At 35.2% G+C, this 16,393-nt stretch overlaps 1 protein-coding gene across 3 annotated transcripts in view; it reads right to left on the reverse strand.

Annotated features, from left to right (window-relative positions):
- Positions 1–16,393, reverse strand: part of LOC126781659 (hemicentin-1-like) — a 372,002-nt gene that overhangs the window by 22,385 nt on the left and 333,224 nt on the right. For all 3 annotated transcript variants that reach the window (XM_050506615.1, XM_050506614.1, XM_050506613.1), the window contains exons 5-9: positions 14,260–14,370; positions 12,794–13,006; positions 9,932–10,086; positions 8,064–8,208; positions 238–368 (exon numbers count right to left, since the gene is read on the reverse strand). In XM_050506615.1, coding sequence (XP_050362572.1) covers positions 238–368; positions 8,064–8,208; positions 9,932–10,086; positions 12,794–13,006; positions 14,260–14,370 — 755 coding nt within the window. The remainder of the gene's footprint in view (positions 1–237; positions 369–8,063; positions 8,209–9,931; positions 10,087–12,793; positions 13,007–14,259; positions 14,371–16,393) is intronic.

Raw genomic sequence — 16,393 nt, forward strand, 5'->3', positions numbered from 1 at the left:
AATTTTATATTCAATATAAAACTCACCCTCAAGGGTAATAAAGTATACCTCTACGTTTTATTTTATCTGTGAAACTTAACATGTTATAATAAGAAGCCACTGAACATGATGGTGTAAGTATAATATGTCGACTTATATAGAAAAAAAAATACATAGTTTAAATATTGGCAAAATAATAAATTAACACTGAGCAAAATATATGACAGCAAAAATAAAAATACCATAAGTCATACTTACATTATGCTCCCACACTACTTTATAAGCGGGTGGGTTGGCATCGACTTCGCATCCGAAGTATACATCGTCGCCCTCTTCGATATCGTTCGGGTTCATCTTGGCACCGAGGTGCATTGAGGCAACGGGCACGTCTGTTGAATTATTCATTCTATTATTATTGAAGTAGGGTTGAATTTCCTCTGTTCAATGTATATCTTGTTATACCGAATATTTGACGCGGTTTTATTGTGAGTGCATGAAAGTTTCATTTCTGTGTCGAAAATATATTTTTAGCTTATTCCATTCTACTTGCTATATATTTAATAAATCATTGTTTGCTATTAGTTTCTTTGTTATATTTTTTAGCTTTTAAATTAGGAGGAGATATAACCAAATTGCTAATCTTTTATTTGAGTTTGAATCAGTAAATCCAGTTCAACGATAAAAATAAAATATTATATTTAAATATCATTATCTTTCCAAGATTTGGGTCTAAACGAGAATACAAAATTTATCTATAGAAAAAAAAACATGAAATTTCCTCTAATTTTTAAATATTTCTGATTAAGACTCGTAATTTTATAGGTCATTGAGACAAAACGAGATAATTAATTATATTTAAAAATTATATAATATATATATATATATATAATATTTTTATAACGACAAAAATCTTTTGGCATTTAATACATTTTCTTTCACACAAAACCACATCTTTGGTCCGTCAACCACACGGCACTCATACCATACTTCAAACATATATACATATATGTTTCTTAAATCAGCCGCTGAGACGTTTTGCTGCCCTTAGGGCACTCTCGAATAAAAGTGTTCATAATAATTATATACTTTATTCAATTTTAGAGATAGCATTACATAAAATTTGATCCCGGCTACTGACATTAATTAATTAGTTTTAAAATCTTAACACGAATTCGCAAAATCATCGTTATAAAAATTACTTGATTGTTATAGTTTTTCGCATCAAATAATTTACAGAATTAAACACAGTTTTAATTTCGGCAAATTAAATTTTGTATACAGTAACAGCCTTTGAATGTCCCACTCCTGGGCTAAGTCCTTTTTTTGAGAAGATTTAGCTCCAAATGCTGGTTGGTGGAATACACATGTGGCAGAATTTCAGTGAAATTAAACACATGCAGGTTTCCTCACGATGTTTTCCTTCACCGTCAAGCACGAGATGAATTATAACCACAAATTAAGCACATGAAAATTCAGTGTTGCTTGCCCGGGTTTGAAACCACGATCAGCGGTTAAGATTCACCACTGGGCCACTGTGTATAAGAAAACTTTACCACGCTAAATTATTTTATTTATAAGAAAATATTGTTATTATAATTACGTAACATTATAGTAAAATGATCTTATATTTTTCTAAAAAGTTAGTTTCCATAAGTACGCAATCGGTAGTAATTTAATTTATGTCTCCATTCCTCCTACAAGATGTTCTAGCGCTCTGATCGTGTTTAATACGCCCTTTAAGTCCATATCACACTACCGTTTGTCTTAAACGATAATTTTAAAGAAACTAAAAGTCACATGACCTATTTCTTTTGTTGTAAAGGAACTCTTTGTACTCAGTTAGGGCTTAGACTTCCATTGCACTAAATGTTATTCAAAGATTTTAGCTATTAATAGTAGAATCGGTTGTGAAAGAAATCCAAACTGCAAAACATTTAAAAATTTACGTACGGCAATAATATCATATATATTGTTTTATAAAATTATTTTTAATATTTTTTGTCATTTACAAAGTGTACTATTTTAGAAAATGTTTTACTATATATATATATATATACATATATATATATATATATATATATAGGCCTCTGCATCTTTGACAGATGATTTAAGCGGCATCGCGAAGGCACTTGCGTTCATGACTGAAAAGACCAATGCGAGAGAGGATCCTCCGGCCGCACTTCCGACAAGTGTATGCGCCCCCAGATGGGCGGGGGTTTGAAGCCCGCTCATAACGCCTAGTGCGTTTTTCTTTTAGTAGTTTAAACCAGTCATTGTCATGCTTTGATTGACCTTCGTGAATAAGGCGTCGCCACTTGGCACAGTCCTCTGCCAGTTCCTCCCATCGATTGCTAGGGATGTTAAACGCAACCATATCACGCTTAGCGCAATCTTTGTAACGGAGCATAGGCCGCCCAACAGACCTCTTTGCATTCACAGCCTCTCCCAGTAGTATTTGCCTTGGAAGACGGGTCTGCTCCATTCGATGCACGTGTCCCAGCCACCGTAACCGTTTTTTTTTGAGAATGGCCATGATGCTAGGCAGCTGTGCCTCGCCTAGAACAGACTCGTTTGTCACGCGATCCTGCCATGTGATGCCCAGAATGTTCCGAAGACAGCGCAAGTGAAATGTGTTTAGTCGGCGTTCTTGTTTTGCGTACGTTGTCCACGTTTCTGCTCCATACAAGTGCTTAGGACACATGATTGGTAAACAAGCATTTTCGTTTTTACCGTAAGGTGTCTGTTATCCCAAGCACTTGAAAAGAGCCTCCCGAACGTAGAGGCTGCTTTGCCGACGCGGAAGTCGATCTCTGCATCAAGCGAGAGATTGCTCGACAAATGCGACCCAAGGTAGCAAAATTTGTTAACCACCTGTAAAGATGCGCCGTTAAGCAAGATGACTGGTTGCTCTAAACATCCTTGCGCTAAAATAACGGTCTTCTTGCAGTTTATGGACATTGAAAAGAGGTCGCACGCTCTGGCAATTAGACTCTGGAGTTGAGCTTGGTCATGAGCAACGAAGGCAGCGTCGTCAGCGAAGAGGAGACTATCTACAAATAGGTCCTCCCTGTAGCGTTTGGACTTGAGCATTGAGATGTTGTACAGCCTACCATCGGTTCGCGTGTGTAAGTGGACGCCTTGCTGTTCATCTCCAAAAGTAACCTTCAGAAGCACTGAGAAGAATATTCCGAACAAGGTGGGGGCCAGTGCACAACCTTGACGAACACCACGGCGTACGTCGAATGGCGTGGATGCGTTGCCATTGTGCAGGATGGTGACTTCCATACCTTCGTGGAACGATTGCACTATCCTTAGGAGTTTTGGGGGGAGTACAACTCCTCTCTGCTCACGGAGTCAAAAGCCTTATTTAGGTCTACAAATGCAGTGACTAGGGGGGTATGTCGACAGTTGACCGTTGGGACCTAAAACCACATTGTGCCTCAGGGTATACGCGGTCGGCGAGCCTTTGCAGTTTACCTAAAATGGCCCTGGCAAAGGCTTTACCGACGATGCTAAGAAGAGATATTCCGCGGTAACAGTTGCAGTCGCCACGATCGCCTTTGCCTTTATAAAGAGTGACGATGTTAGCATCTCGCATATCCTGAGGGACGTAGTTTTCTTCCCAGCACTTAGCCAGGTGGTTATGAAGGATGGGCAAGAGGCACTCAAGCTTGACGACTTCGGTGACAACATCGTCTTTTCCGGGGCTCTTTCCGCATTTGAGCTTCTTGACGGCCAGATAAAGTTCCTCTACTGTGGGTGCAACGTCTAGCTCGTGCCAAGTTGCCAAATTCGGGACAAGCTCCATTGCTTCTGGCTGAATATCCACTGGGCACGAGTAGAGCCCCTTGTAGTATTCTACCCATCTTGCCATCTGACGGGTGCTGTCTGTTATAACAGAACCGTCGGTTTCCTTGAGAGGTGCCGTCTTTTTTGGAGTAGGTCCAAGAGCTCTTTTGATGCCCGCGTACACCCCGCCAATATCCCCCGCGTTTGCGCACGCTTGGATGCTTTGGCAAAGCTCTGTCCAATACGCATTTACAAAGAAGCGCGTGCTACGCTGGAGTGAGGCTTTTGCCTTCGTGAGATCTTTACGCATCGCATCGCAAGGGTTAAGATGAAAATTTAAAGCGGCTTGGCGTTTCGAGTCAATCAAGGGAAGTAAGTGCTCCTCGTTTTCTTGAAACCAGTCGTAAGATTTTGCCTTTTGATAGCCAAAAATCTTGCCTGCAGTGTCAGTGAGAAGAGACTTGACTTTTTCCCATTCGACTCGCGCTGATGCCGTACTATCCCAAGTTGCAACTTCTTCGCGGACGAGTTCCCCAAATGACTCCACTACTTCCATGTCACGAGTCTTGAAAAGATTTATCTTTTTTCGACCGGGTGGCTTGGAAGAATGGACTCTTCTAGGGACAAGTCGGACTTTAGTAGCAACGAGGCTGTGATCGGTGTCACAATCGGCACTGTGAAACGCCCGCGTGTGGAGCGTTTCCCGTAGATCCCTCCTTCTTGTAAGAGCTAGGTCTAATTGGTGCCTATTTATTCTATTTTGCCTTTAAAAAAGGTGTTGGTAACACACAGCTGGTGCCTCGAGCAAAACTCCAACAGTCGTTGTCCGTTGTCGTTAAGCTTGCCTATGCCGTGTGCACCGAGGCATTCAGGCCAGGCTGATGTGCCCTGACCGACGCGGGCATTAAAGTCACCCAAAATATGCAGTCTGTCAGTTGGATTCACCCTGCGCACTGTCTCATCGAGCTGGCCGTAGAATTGATCCTTGATCTCAGGTTTTGAACTAAGCGTCGGTGCGTAAGCGGAAATTAGCGTGACAAAGCCGCTTTTTGTGTTTAGACGCAAGACCATAATCCGCTCGGAAACGCCTACAGGTGTTTCTATGGCGTTGATGAGATGGTTTCGAACCGCGAAACCTACACCGTGCTTTCGTGTTTCCAAGGAACTCTTGCCCTTCCAGTAAAAAGTGTAGTTAGCTTCACGCAAAGACCCTAAAAGATTAGCCGAGATGGCCTAGTGGTAAGAACGCGTGAATCTTAACCGATGATTGTGGGTTCAAACCCGGGCAAGCACCACTGAATTTTCATGTGCTTAATTTGTGTTTATAATTCATCTCGTGCTTAACGGTGAAGGAAAACATCGAGAGGAAACCTGCATGTGTCTAATTTCATTGAAATTCTGCCACATGTGTATTCTACCAACCCGCATTGGAGCAGCGTGGTGGAATAAGCTCCAAACCTTCTCCTCAAAAGGGAGAGGAGGCCTTAGCCCAGCAGTGGGATATTAACAGGCTGTTACTGTTACTGTAAAGACCCTTCGTCTTCAGTTCTGGTCTCTTGTAAGGCTACAATATCGATATTGAGCATTTTAAGCTCCACGTCGATACTGTAAGTTTTGCGCAGTTTTTGGGTGCAATCGGAGCTTCCGTAGGTGTTCGGGAAGCCTGTCCTCATCGTTCGGACATTCCATGTCGCAAAGCGCATGTAAGCAGCGTTGGTGTGGGTTTTGAGATTTTTGTTTCTTTGAGCAGGTGGTTAATGTCACAGCGTCAACGTCTAGCTGTAAGGCTTGTGTTCCGTTCACCCAGGCGGAACAAGTTAACGCTGAGGCGGATCAGTACCTTATTGATCGGGGGCTGCCCGACTTAAAGCAGGCGGTAACTGATCAATGGATCTACGATAGATAATCCTACTGTCAAGAGTGACCCCTGGCGTCCGCACTTACGCCTATTCGTGCTGACTTATAACCGGTGACTGCCACTCTCCGTGTTGTTTTCCACCTGCAAGACAGGTGAGCGAAGTGTCCTCTCCGTGGATGCTGCTACGCCTGGGCCAGGCGACTTTATGGCAACACGGGCTTGCCCAGTACCCATGCCACCCTCTCCTCCTCCCCAGCAGGATCCGCAGGAATGACGAGTCAATACGTGTGGTGCTGGTTTGGCCGCAGGTGACTGGCTTACGCCTAAACGGAGGCACCGCTCCGGGTTTAATATTAGTTTTCCTTCTTCTTTGGCGTGACGCTGGGATAATTTTGAGAAACAACGTATCAAGGAGAGGGGTGAGGATACTGTGGTCACGGAAGATACAGGAATGTGACACTAGTAGCTAGAGCAGTCCGGGGTCGCGTACCCGTAGTGATTCCAACCAGCTATCGGACAGATAACTGGTAGATCCACCCTAACTGGTAGATTAACTATAATAATAATAATAAAGTAAGTTTTAAGTTTTCTTGCTTAAATAAAATAAAAAAAAATCCGCGTAGCAGAAATGTTCCGCGTACTTTTTTAGTTTGTCAATAATCGTAATATCGTTTATCAGCATGTGCTTTTTCCTTTAAACAATCTACTAACGTCAGTGTGACGGGACTTTACACTGCCAATTACAATGGCAGTTGATAGGCTGTGGTTATTTGTCTTCGATTCACCTCTACCTAAAGTGATCGTTACGTAAATTGATGCGTTCGATTAAAGCTTCAAGATTTACTTTCTAAGTTGAATAGGTTTTAGGTCGGTTAATTCCGGATAAGATTTACTTATCAGAGCATCACGGTAGCATGCGAAAGCGATCCCGTGGCGCTCCTCGTTAAGACGGTAAGGGTACCGCTGGTTTTTTAGTGAGCATTCCGATGTTCAGGGTGCACTCGGCGCCTTGGACACCAGCGAGCCCCACATACCCCCCCCCACTATTTCCGTGCGGGATACGCGTCTTCTCAATTAGTAATAATTGCAAGTACTCGATATTGTTAGTTTATTTTCCAATTTTAAAATTGTATATGTTGTGGGTAAATGTGTGCCATCGATAAAAAGAATTTATAAATATTCTCTCAAAAGAAAAATTTATAGACTAAAAAAGGTGTCTTATGTCTATCGTATTTAAGTAGAAACTTTTTCAAATCAGCTTATTTCGTTAGTTTGTTCACGCAAGATTGTCAAGTTAAAGGTTTTTAAAAGTATAAACCATCGATTTAAAACTGTTTTTAAGAGAAAACTGCTTATCATTTATTTAATTTTGTGTGTATAAATTCAGTTAAAAATAAAATATCATAAGTAAATTATATTATATACAGTTTTCTTTAAAATTTTATATGAAAAAAGGAAACTATTTAGCAATCAAAGATTGGTTACAAAATTATACGGCAGACGATCGGTCGAGTCGAGCGACAAGAGCGAAGTGAGCGTAACATGCCGTTGCAACTTATTTTTTTGACTTGACGGCGTCGATTTTTCTGAGGGGACAGTGAACGCTAACAATATTTAATTAAACACACACACACAGACAACACCTCTTGAAAGTGTTTAATTAAAAACGTGAAATTTAAAAAACATAAATTTTCCTATTTAATCCACACATTTTTCTGATTTATACTCAATTATACAAAATATTGAGACAAAAATTGGATAATAAATTACATTTACAAATAATCTAGAGCTGCCCCTAGACTTTTTTAAAACCCTTTATTTTTCTTTTTAAAACTATATAAAACTTTTGACTCATACTAATTTCTGAGAAAAACAACATATATATAGTCTTCAGAATAATTTGTAAAATATGTGCAACGAGAAAAAAAATACAATATTGCCGGTCGTTGTAGAAAAATAACATAGAAATTAGATCGTGCAAAAGTGCGCAAAAGAATAGAAAAATAAATATAAAGGGCGTAAGGGTGAAATCTGATTTTTGTTTTAGACACTGTGATCTGTGTAGGTCTGTGTATCGATATTTTTTTAAACATATTGCACTTAGCATTTTGAGCTCAAATATTTACAGATAAAGATTATTGTACATTTAAATATAAATATAATTTACGTGTAGGATATAAAATATAAAATAATTGATTAATACCAAATTTTTATATAGTTAAATAATTACAAAAAGATAAAAAATAATAATCAAAACATACATAATAATTTTTTTCCTATATTTTTATGAGTTAAAAATCTAGCTTTTCTCAACGCTACAGTTAGCTTAATTTAAAAATTGTAAACCATAATACCAATACCAACGTTTAAAAAATAAATAAAATGATTATTTTATTTACTCAATAACTTCGGTTTGGAATTCTGAAATCATACTTACAATAAACATTGAGAGGTAATTTGCTTTCTATCGTCGATTTATTGAACTTAGAGTGCTCTGCCCTGCAAGTGAGCATTTTCCCATTGTGTTCCTTCTGAGGCGTCCACTGCAATAGCGATTGAGTCTCGTTTCTATCGTCCAGCTCCTGTGAAAGTGTATCCTTTAGAAATTGCACAATTCAGGTTACCAGGACGTGACGTCCTACACTTAGATCTTAAAATATGAAATGTTAATATTGACATTTGTTTATAGAATTTGGATTTTGAGTTCGAATTTCCTTTTTAATAATTTATAAATTTATTATTAACATTAAAAATAAATGTTTTGCATGATTTGTATAAGAAACAAAAATCCAAGGAAAGAGCCGTTTTCTATTTCAAATACTGTCTTCTTTATCTTGCATTGAATTGTCTAATATAAAAAAAAATAATTAATTTCATTCATCAAATATTATAAAAGTTTTAGTTTCAAGCATATTATGTAGTTCTTATGCCGTTACGTAACGAGACTACTATAGTAACCAAGGATTAGTTACATATAACAAGTAAGCCAAGGGCGAATCACCAACGTACTAGGATAGATTAATTAAGGGATGTTAACGCTTAACCGGGTGCCATTGCTTAACAGGATCTCTCGAGTATAAAGGGTATTTAAAGGCGAAAATTCCATGAATAATATATCAGTGAAGAAAATTTATCATAAAACAAAGTCAAAATTTTACCAGAAGTCCCTTAATGATTACGAAATTTAAATGGTCCAGAGCAATAAAACCGCTTTATAGAAAAATTAGGGAACTATGCACACTTGTTTTCGCCTTAAATATTTTCATTGATTATTATTGAAAAAAAAAGTAACAAAACACTAAAGTGAAAGCATTTAAAAAAACTGCTCAAAGACTGAAGGTGTACATCGAGAGGTAAGTCATCAGCGTTTCTCGCGTCGAGCCAATGTTAGTAGACAAACATTTGCGATAACCGTTCTATGTTACACGATTTTATAAGAACCCTTCCAAATGAAAATAGTCTGCCTTTAAAAGTTGATTTGTTGATTTTACACCACACAATATTGTATAACGTGTGTTTAGGAGTTTGTATTGGACATTCTAACTTATTTTACCCACTATAAATATTATTAATTACCCATGTTGCGTTGAATTTAAAATATTTCATGTTTCTTAAATGTCTCATTACCCATTACATGAAATAGGAAAAAAAATTAATTAAAACAATAAATTTAGAACTAATATTAAAACAAATATTAATATAGTGCTTAATTTCTTTTAAATTACCTATTTATTTATATAAGTTATAAGGTGTAATGCCTCAAGACCAAGGTTTTTAACCAATGTGTCTTACCTATACTCACCTACGGTGCCGAAACATGGACGCTTACTAAGCATAACATGCACAAAATAAAAGTGGCACAAAGGGCGATGGACCGTGATATGCTAGGCATCTCCCACGTTGATCGTGTATCAAACGCAGAAATCCGACGAAAGACGAAAGTCGAAGATATTGGGAAGCGTATCACGAGGTTAAAGTGGAGATGGGCTGGACACTTGGCCCGCGAGAAGACAGGAGGTGGACTAAAGTCGTCACGGAGTGGTGGCCTAGAGAAGCAAAAAGGCCAGTGGGCAGACCACCCGCCCGATGGTCAGACGATTTTAGGAAGATGGCGGGTGCTCAATGGATGCGACTAGCACAGGACCGGGAGACCTGGCGCGCCTGTGAGAAGGCCTATGTCCAGCAGTGGATTAATGTGTGCTGAATATGATGATAAGGTGTAAAAAGAACATATTTTTTTTAAATATCATAAATTTCCAATGACTAAATTTTTGAAATAGTATTCAATGTTGATAATATTCTCACCTGTTCTTTTGTTATAGAATTCAGTTGTTTGCCACCCAACCACCACGTAATGGTCGCTGGAGGTCTCGCTCCCGTAGACCTACAAGACAGTTCTGCTTTTCTTCCCACTGATAATGGTTGCTCTCTTGATAAAATCTCTACTGATAGCGGCCTCACTGTGATAAAATGTTTTAATTTTAATTACTATTAATTCATCGTTTAAAACGGTTTCGATAAGATACTTTAAAAACGTATACTATTATCTCTGTATACTAAAATCTAAATTATTTTGTTTATTTCTTGAACAGTAATAAATTATTAAAATAGAATCAATCATTATAATTTTAAAGTAAAGTGACAATTTTATCAATAAAAAGATTGTGTAAAATAATTATTCAATAGTAAATTGTTTCAAAAAATATCTGAAAAGTGTTTATGTCACTTGAATGGTAATGTGGTAGATAGCTAGTTGTAATATTTTATATGAAATTCAACGTAAAAAAACTTATTTTTATGATCAGTTAGGTGTAAAATATATTGACTACTCATTATTACTTTTGATCTTATTTATTGAACCATGACTGTTCATGAAAACTTATATAACTATAAACAAAAAACATTAAATCGTTTCTCGTTTCTTTGTATTTATTAAAAAATCATCTTTAATTCGATTTGAAAATAAAAATATTATAAATAGTACGAGTCTATTTTTTCAGTTACTGCCCAGTAACAATAAATAATCGAAGTCTATTATTTTACCGTTAAATATTCTATAAATTATATACAATGTTGTTAAAATATTTCACAAGAATTCAATTTCAAGAAAGACCGTAAGAAACAAACACTTATACGGTTGCAATTTTCTCGACACTCGTACAAAAGCTGCACCTGCAATACCTGTTTTGTAATTTCACCAAGTAAAACATGTAAACTTTCGAAACTAAATAAATAAGTCAAACTACTAATATACGATCACTTAAATATGATGTTTTCTTTGGTGAAGTCGCATAGGCACAGTTTTGAGTCCTAAATTTAATATATTCTTAAAGTTTTGGATACAAGATATTTAAAATTTTCTTTAAGTATTACTTTATAAGCAACGAATACAAATGAAATAATTTGTAATTTAAATTTATTGAAGATACTTGATACAACAGCAACCCAGTAAAACTTTTTTGGTTTCACGAAAGAAACCATGGAGATAAAAGTAGCAAATTACCAGCTAAGGTTACGATTATAAAAATAAATATCTCATCGAATTAAACTTACTAATAATGATAATGATAAAACATTTAATTTAAACTACTACTACTACTACTACTAAAAATTGTATTGTAAAACCAAACTATAACTCAAATGAGTTATAAATTGGTTTTACTATACAATTTTTTATATTTATATTTACGACTACAAAAACTACACAACACACTTAAATAATATTATTATTGCTTTCTTATCGATGTTTTTTTTTTTATATTTGCCGGGAGGGCAAATGACTCTACTCCACCTGATGGTAAGTGGTAGTAGAGTCCAAACGCGACGACGGCCAGTACAGACGGGAAAAACGTTCTGCACTAGCCGCCTTCGCCTTGCCGGCCCGCAAGATGCCTCTTCACGCCTCGTTTGAAGGAACCCGGGTTGTAAGAAGAGGGGAACATGTGAGCTGGTAAGGAATTCCATTTTTTGGAAGTGCGACAAAGAAAGGACTTGCCAAATTTCTTTGTCAATATAAACTTGAAATAATCCAATTATTGAAAATACAGCTCGCTTTTAAATTAAAAATGATATTATGAGAGGTTAAAGTTATTCGTTTGTAATAATAAAGTCTTCTTTAGTCTACTTGTAAAATTGGGCATTGAGTGCGAGAAACTAAAAATAAATAAATGTAGGGTACGATACGTACTTTATCCTGAACTATATTTACTCGAACTACTTTATCACCCTTCTATATATTGATTTATACAGTTTTCCTTGTCTAGACAAAAACAACGATCTTCCATTTACCGCAACGCCAAAACACCTTTCCCGTTCCATACACATTCATTAGAGGCCTAATGCGTTCTCACCAGATTTAGGGTCTCGTCCCCTTTAATAACTTATCAAACCTTTTTAGAACACGCTCAAGACCTTAATTGATTTATTTAAAACAATAAACAATGATCAGTGCCTTAACTCTGTTACAGGCTCAATAAATTCCGCTAACTTCAATATATTTTTACCACTTTAATTTAATTCAAAATGATTGCTAGAATTTTTCTATAGTACTAGATGCCTTCTACTATAGGAAACCTTGTTTGATCTGGCATATATGTATATCACAGAAACCACTGAATATAATCTATTGAAAATCGAAATGTTGAAAGCTTATGCCCTGGGTCAGCATAAAAGATACATTTAATACCGGAAATTGCATCCTCTGTTCGTTGATAATGTCCTCTATAATCAGTATTTTCATAAAATTCTAGTAAGTACGGTTAATTCAACTTGAAAACAAAATACAGTTTATTCAATTATGATTTTACAAGTAAACACCTATACCATAAATATTATGATTAATAACTTATGCATCGTCGTTTTAAAAAATAAATGATGTAGTATTATTAGAATTTATGTGAGGCGCTTCTGAAATTTCACATGGATTCCATTGTCAGAACAGATTTTGATAAAAATGAGATCTACAAGTAAATAGTTTTAAAGAGAAATGAATTTTCCAAGTTGGTTTATAAAATGAAAGAGAGCAAACATAACAAAAATCCATCGATTGAATAGAACCACCTTTTTTAAATTCTATTAAAAATTGCAATAATCTTTATCAAATTAAACGTAATTGAAAAAATAATAATTGATAAGTATACTCCTAAATAAAGCGTGTACAAAACTCACAATATAAGTCAATCTTGACTGAGGCTCGTTGAGGTGGAGATAGAAGGGTATTATCCGCTGTACACATGTACACTGAGGATAAGTGTGCCCTCGTAGCGTTAGATACGACCAGGGTCAATGACCTGCTGCTTCCTGACGGATGTAATTCACCCGCTGCTAACGTTGTAAGTACCGTGTCCCCTTGCAACCATTGCACTCTTGGTGTTGGATTACCTGTTGTAATATAAATAATATTAATGTTGAGTAGCATATGGTAGTTCTTACTATCAATATGTGTGTAATGTTTTTATATTGAATAAAGTTTGATATATCATTTAGTTTCAGTTTTATAATTTTATTTTTAAAATTCCTATTCGGGAATTTTCACAAATATTTGCGTTATATTACGTAAGATTATTTGCTTAAAAAAGATATCTCCATGTGTATTCAGTTACGATTATGTCTATAAATAAATTATTTTCATTTTGTATGATATATTAAATACAAATTATAATATCAAGACAAATTTTATCCAACACGTAATAATAATCATAGGGAACAAAAAAATCGCCCACAGACCTATGTTCAACATTCAGCGTATGAACACATACATTTAATCTCTATTGGTATGTAGATTGGTACGGTAGAAGGTATTATCTATTCCTTACACTGATAATGTGATGCTAGCTATAATAGGAGAAAATTGTTATATCCTTTGTAATAACATTCTTAATCTCATATTAATGAAATACATATTATTTCATGATAGGAAAACTAATAAATAGATTCACTCACTCAATTACGCATTATACATGTATTCCTACTAGCAGGCAAAGTAATATACAGCTATAAATACTACTTTTAGGCTAAGGCCTCGTCACCTTTTGAAGAGATAGCTCAGAGCTTATCAGCACGAGGTAAATTTCAAACACCAATGAACCATATGAATATTCAGTATGCTCGCTTAGGTTTCAAGCCGCAATCTTTGGCTAAATCGTGGTCTAACTAATGGCTGACCATCTCAGCTGAATATCAGTATTTGTGTAATAAGTTATGAAAAAAGAAATATTAAACAGTAATTAAAATGAAATTACAATATCTAATCCAAGAACAAATAACCGGAAAGTGCACTACGTTATAAAATCGATAAATGTCAATAGTTTGACATAGACAATAATGACCTTATTAATATTAATCCTTATAACCAAAATTAAAAAGTCGAAATACTATTTACTTTTTTCAAAGGTATAAACAAAAGCTTCAATTTATTCAATTCGAATACCAAACAAACGAATGTATTTCAGATCAAATGTTAACAAAAAAAGGAAAATAAACAAACCTTACATCAAATTGATTGACATATTACTCGTTCGAAAAAGTAATACCTACTAAACTCATCATTTATTCACTTCGTTCGATCCCTTTATATAGACAAAGGAGCATGTTTGAGCAGGAATAAGGTTTTCAAACCGAAATATTGCACTTACCCCCATTCACGGAGCAAATAAGTTTAAAGTCTCCCCCCTCGTTGTAAGGGCCGGCGATGCCCGTTATTTCTTTGCCAAACTCGTCAAAGATCACCGGCTTAGAGGGCAGCTCTGCAAAACAAATGAAGGATTTATTTTTGATATGCAAGAATGTTTTCCTTTTTTTCATTGTGTGTTACTGATGTTGGCCTAGATTATAAGTATGGAATTTGTTTTATGAATATGTGTATATTTGGAGTGAAATAAGGGAAAATTTAGTTTTAAAATACAAACAACACTGTATTACAAAAATAAATATGAAACGTAAATTTTTCATAAGCCCTAATTTATATTAAAAATAATACCATGATTCGTGAAAAATAATTATAAATATAATTAAATTAACCGGTACACTAACCACGCAGGCATATATAAAATAATTTAATTTATTAAGCCGCTCAACCATTAACTTGAGCTAGAGGTAAAGTTAATTCAGGTGAAAGAATAATTTGTAAGCGTTTTGCTTCTGCCAAGAGCCGGTAATTACGGCTTATTTTCTAGAGAGAACAACAGAAAATTCCAAGCCAAAGGAACTCGCAATGTGATTCCAAAACGCGATTCGCATTTTTAAACAGATGACTTTGTATTGAAACAATGAACTTTTTACTAACCTTTCCAAAAGCGAAATATATAATAGCTACGCTTTTAGACTTAGTACTAGTTCTTTTTACCACACGATACTTTTTTAAGTAAGTTTTAGCGATGTGTTCGTTTGTGCTTTACTATTGTTACTCATTTTCTATTTTATATCTTTTTTTAAAAAAAAAAGTTAAGTAAACTTCTGTCCGCTAATCAGAATTTCTTGGCAGAAAAACACTTTTATTCAAGGTCAGACTCGTTTGAAACCAGATTCTCGAGATCTATAACTTAAAAGCTAGTCACTATATTAACGACATGTCAAATTGCTACAAAAATTAAATATCTAAATAATAAGCGGTCTTTAGATACATATTGATGTTACGATCAGATAACACTTTCTTCAATTATAGGATGAATTAATTTTGATAAATTACAACGACGTATACGTGTATCACTAATGTAATTAAGGTAATTATTAAATATTACATTAATTACGAAGATGTACAATTAAATTCAGATTACGAATGTAACACGTTCATGAAAATTAAATCTTCATGATTATTGATAATTATAGGTAACATATATTTTTAAATAATCATTTTTCACTCGTGATAAATTTCGATTATAACAATATACTTAAGTTACCAAAAAAAAAAAAATCACCAGACATAAAATAACTATAGTATCAAAACAAAGCAGAAATATTTCGAATAGCTGAAATCTCAAGCTTAGAAGATATGATAACATTACTTGGCTGAGGACGTCCAAATATTGTCAAATCGTTACAAGAATGTACGGTCGTACAAAAATCAAATCTTCGTATCCTCAAATATCGCTAAATTGTGAATAAACAAAGACATTCGAACGTGGCTGAGAAAATGAGAAAGTTTTCGTCGAATCGACACAAAAGGTCTAATACCAGTATTCAGAGGATCTTGGTAATCATTGGATGCTTTCATAACGGTCTCCCGCAACGCTGATACTTATCATCTAGCAGAATGAACATCTGCCTCTCGTTTATTATTTCGTGCGTTCCGCGTAAATGCGTGCAGTGAAATGAATTTTTCCGTTCGAAACACGACGTTTCTGCAAAATAAAGATTCTCTCCCTCTGTCTGGTTTTAGTATACCTACATGAAAACAGTTTTAACTTTCCTTATAGTCTAAAATAATATAAGTAACCAATATATATATATATATATATATATAATTTTCATAAAACGTATCATCGTTGTCATGGTCAAGATGTTTGAACTTAATAATGAATTTAATATTTCTCAAAGAAAATTTTGACAAATTTGGAAAGATTAAAACGGATTGGATGGCTACTTATTTAACTATTATGTGTGTGGGTAATGTTATTTAAATATTAGTTATAAGTTTTTATCATAACTTTTTCGTTGTAATATTTTTTTAAATGATGAAACTTATTTTTTTATACCACTAATTCCACTTCGCAGCCTTGTGTGAATAAAATAAATATTTTATTCCGAGATATAACCAATGATATATACATT

This window comes from Nymphalis io, chromosome 4, assembly GCF_905147045.1.
Source record: "Nymphalis io chromosome 4, ilAglIoxx1.1, whole genome shotgun sequence".
NCBI lineage: Eukaryota > Metazoa > Arthropoda > Insecta > Lepidoptera > Nymphalidae > Nymphalis > Nymphalis io.